Here is a 2,697-nt window from a genome sequence, read left to right on the forward strand (position 1 = left end):
ACCAAGACAGAAATCAGGAAAACCATTCACAGTACATTCATCAAGAAAAATAATACTTAGGAATTGACCTAATGAAAGAAGTGATAGACCTGGGCAACAAAAACTACAGTATTCTGAAAAGAAAACATCAGAAAATGAAAAGTAACCCTTGTTCCTAAATAGGCAGAACTAATATTTTCAAAATGCCTATACTTCCAAAATTGATACACAAATTTAATGCAATCTCAATCAAAATGCCCATAGCATTCCTCATTCATCTAGACAAAACACTACTAAAATTCGTATGAGAGCAAAAGAGACTCACAATAGCAAAAGCAGTCTCACACATGACAGCAACGTGGGAGGCATCACAATCCTGGACCCCAAATTACACTATAAAGCCACATCAAAAACCCAGCATGGTACTGACCACAACATGGAGCCATGGACCAATGTAACAAAATAGAGGATGCGGAAACAACTACAGGCACACTCTTCTATCTGATCTTTGACAAAGGAGCCCACAACCTACACTGATGGAAAGATAGTCTCTTTAACAAACGGTGCTGGGAAAACCAGTTATCTACAAGATTGAATCTAGACTCATATTTCTCACCATGTACTAAAATAAAATCAAAACAGATCAAAGATCTAAATGTTGCAACAGAAATAATCAGCTAGAAATAAAATAGGTAAAACTCTTGAAGACAGGTGCAGGAAAGGACTTTCTGAACAGAAAGAAATAATTCCAAGAATCAACAAATATTCTTACATCCTATAAAATGTAAGTTTCTGCACAGAAAATTAAGCAATAAACAGAGTGAAAAATAACCTATGGAATAGGCAAAAAATAAAAATATTTAAAGAACTTGAAAAACTCAGACTCCTATAATAAGATACTCAATCAAAAATACCCAGCTGAATTGAGTGGACACATCTCACAAGAACAGGATGGGTACGGGGCATACAGCGGTAATCCTAGCCTGTGGATGGCCAAGAGAGGAGGAATTCTGTGAGCTTGAGACCGGCAAGGCAATACAGTGAGTTCAGGGCCAGCCTGGACTACACAGTGAGCCTGTGCCTATAAATAATTTTTAAAAGTACAAATGGCCAATAAATACATGAAAAATGTTCAACATTCCTGGCCATTAGAGAAAAGCAAATTAAAACAACACTGAGATTCCATCTTACCAGCGAAAAAAAAAGAATATCATCAAGAAGTTAAACCAGTACTTAAGTACCTTTTGACCCCACGAGAAAAAAAAACTAACATTCAAAGCTACCAATAACAGGAAGAGGAAAAAAAAAAATTGAGAATGAAATGTTTCCCACCATAGTGGGCTCTTACTCACATTCTCCATATATGCGGCGTGCTAGTTGGATACCTTTTGGCGTAATTGTTACACGTTTGGCGTGGATGGCACACAAGTTGGAATCTTCAAACAGGCCGACCAGAAAGGCCTCACTTGCCTCCCGCAGAGCACCGATCGCTGCGCTCTGGAAGCGCAGATCTGTTTTGAAGCCCTGAGCAGTTTCTCCAACCAGACGCTGGAGAGGAAGATTGCGAATCAGAAGTTCAGTGGACTTCCGATAACGTCTGATTTGCCGGAGCACCGCAGTCCCGGGCCTGTAACGATGAGGTCTCTTCACCCCTCCAGCAGAGGGCGCACTCTCACGAGTGGCTTTTGGAGCCAGTTGTTTCCTGGGCGCTTTCCCACTGGAGGATTTACAGGCAGTCTGCTTGGTACGCGCCATGGCACAGGGACCTCCTTACCCCCTTCTCCTTTGGCTGGCCAGAAATCAGGTATTGGCAGCTTTTCCATTTTCATTTGTGTGTGAATTTTTATCTTCATGAGGGATATAAAGCATTAATGCAAGTCAAAAACGTTTCAGTGAGCAAGTTTCAGCACTTCAACTTTATAACAATTATTAATAAAAATCTGTTAAATTTTTCTGGAAAATGCCAGCATTTGGATTTTTTTTTAACAAATAAATTTCTTATTGACAGCAACTAAATGGTGTTTGTAGCATTTTTATCATACAGTAGATTCCATCCAGTCACTATGCTTTTCTGAGTTGTTTTACATGCTAGTACATGTTTTTAACGTTGTCTGTCTTTCTGTGCTGCTCCTGTAAGTGTGCTATTAAAATACATTAAACTGAAAAAAGAAAGGAAGGAAGGAAGGAAGGAAGAAAGGAAGGAAGGAAGAAAGGAAGAAAGGAAGGAAGAAAGAAATTAAACAATAGCGAATGTTGGTGAAGCAATGGTGGGAATGAAAAATAGTACAGCCATTATGGAACTCTTCAGTAGAGAAAAAAAACTAAAACTAGAGATTCCACGTGACCCAACTATTCCCCGTCTAGGTATCTTCCTGAACGAGTCAAAGCTATCATTTCACAGAGCTACATGGGTATCCATGTTTATAGCAACACAAGTCATCATAGACAAATCCTGGAAGCAGCCTACATATGCTGACCATCAACAGCTGAATGGATTAAAAAAATGTATTTATGCACAGAGGTGAACTACTCTGTCATAAAGAAGGACAGACTTTAGTCCTTGTCAGAAAAGTGGGTGCACCTGGAGACCATGATGTTAAGTGAAATAAACCAGACATGCAAGTTTGAATATTGCTTGGTTTCTTTTATATGGAAAACCCAAAACATAAATAAAGAGCAAAATAACAAAAGATAATAAGAAGCAGGGAGACTGTCTTT

General features: G+C 38.9%; 1 protein-coding gene across 1 annotated transcript; it reads right to left on the minus strand.

Annotated features, from left to right (window-relative positions):
- Nucleotides 1-1,323: 1,323 nt before the first annotated feature.
- Nucleotides 1,324-1,754, minus strand: LOC101574902 (histone H3.3-like). The gene has a single exon (XM_004631740.2). The coding sequence runs from the start codon at nucleotides 1,732-1,734 to the stop codon at nucleotides 1,324-1,326; it is 411 nt and encodes a 136-aa protein (XP_004631797.1). The 5' UTR covers nucleotides 1,735-1,754.
- Between the last annotated feature and the right edge of the window lie 943 nt (nucleotides 1,755-2,697).

The sequence above is a fragment of the Octodon degus genome, unplaced genomic scaffold (genome assembly GCF_000260255.1).
Source record: "Octodon degus isolate 3935 unplaced genomic scaffold, OctDeg1.0 scaffold00044, whole genome shotgun sequence".
NCBI classification, from domain to species: domain Eukaryota; kingdom Metazoa; phylum Chordata; class Mammalia; order Rodentia; family Octodontidae; genus Octodon; species Octodon degus.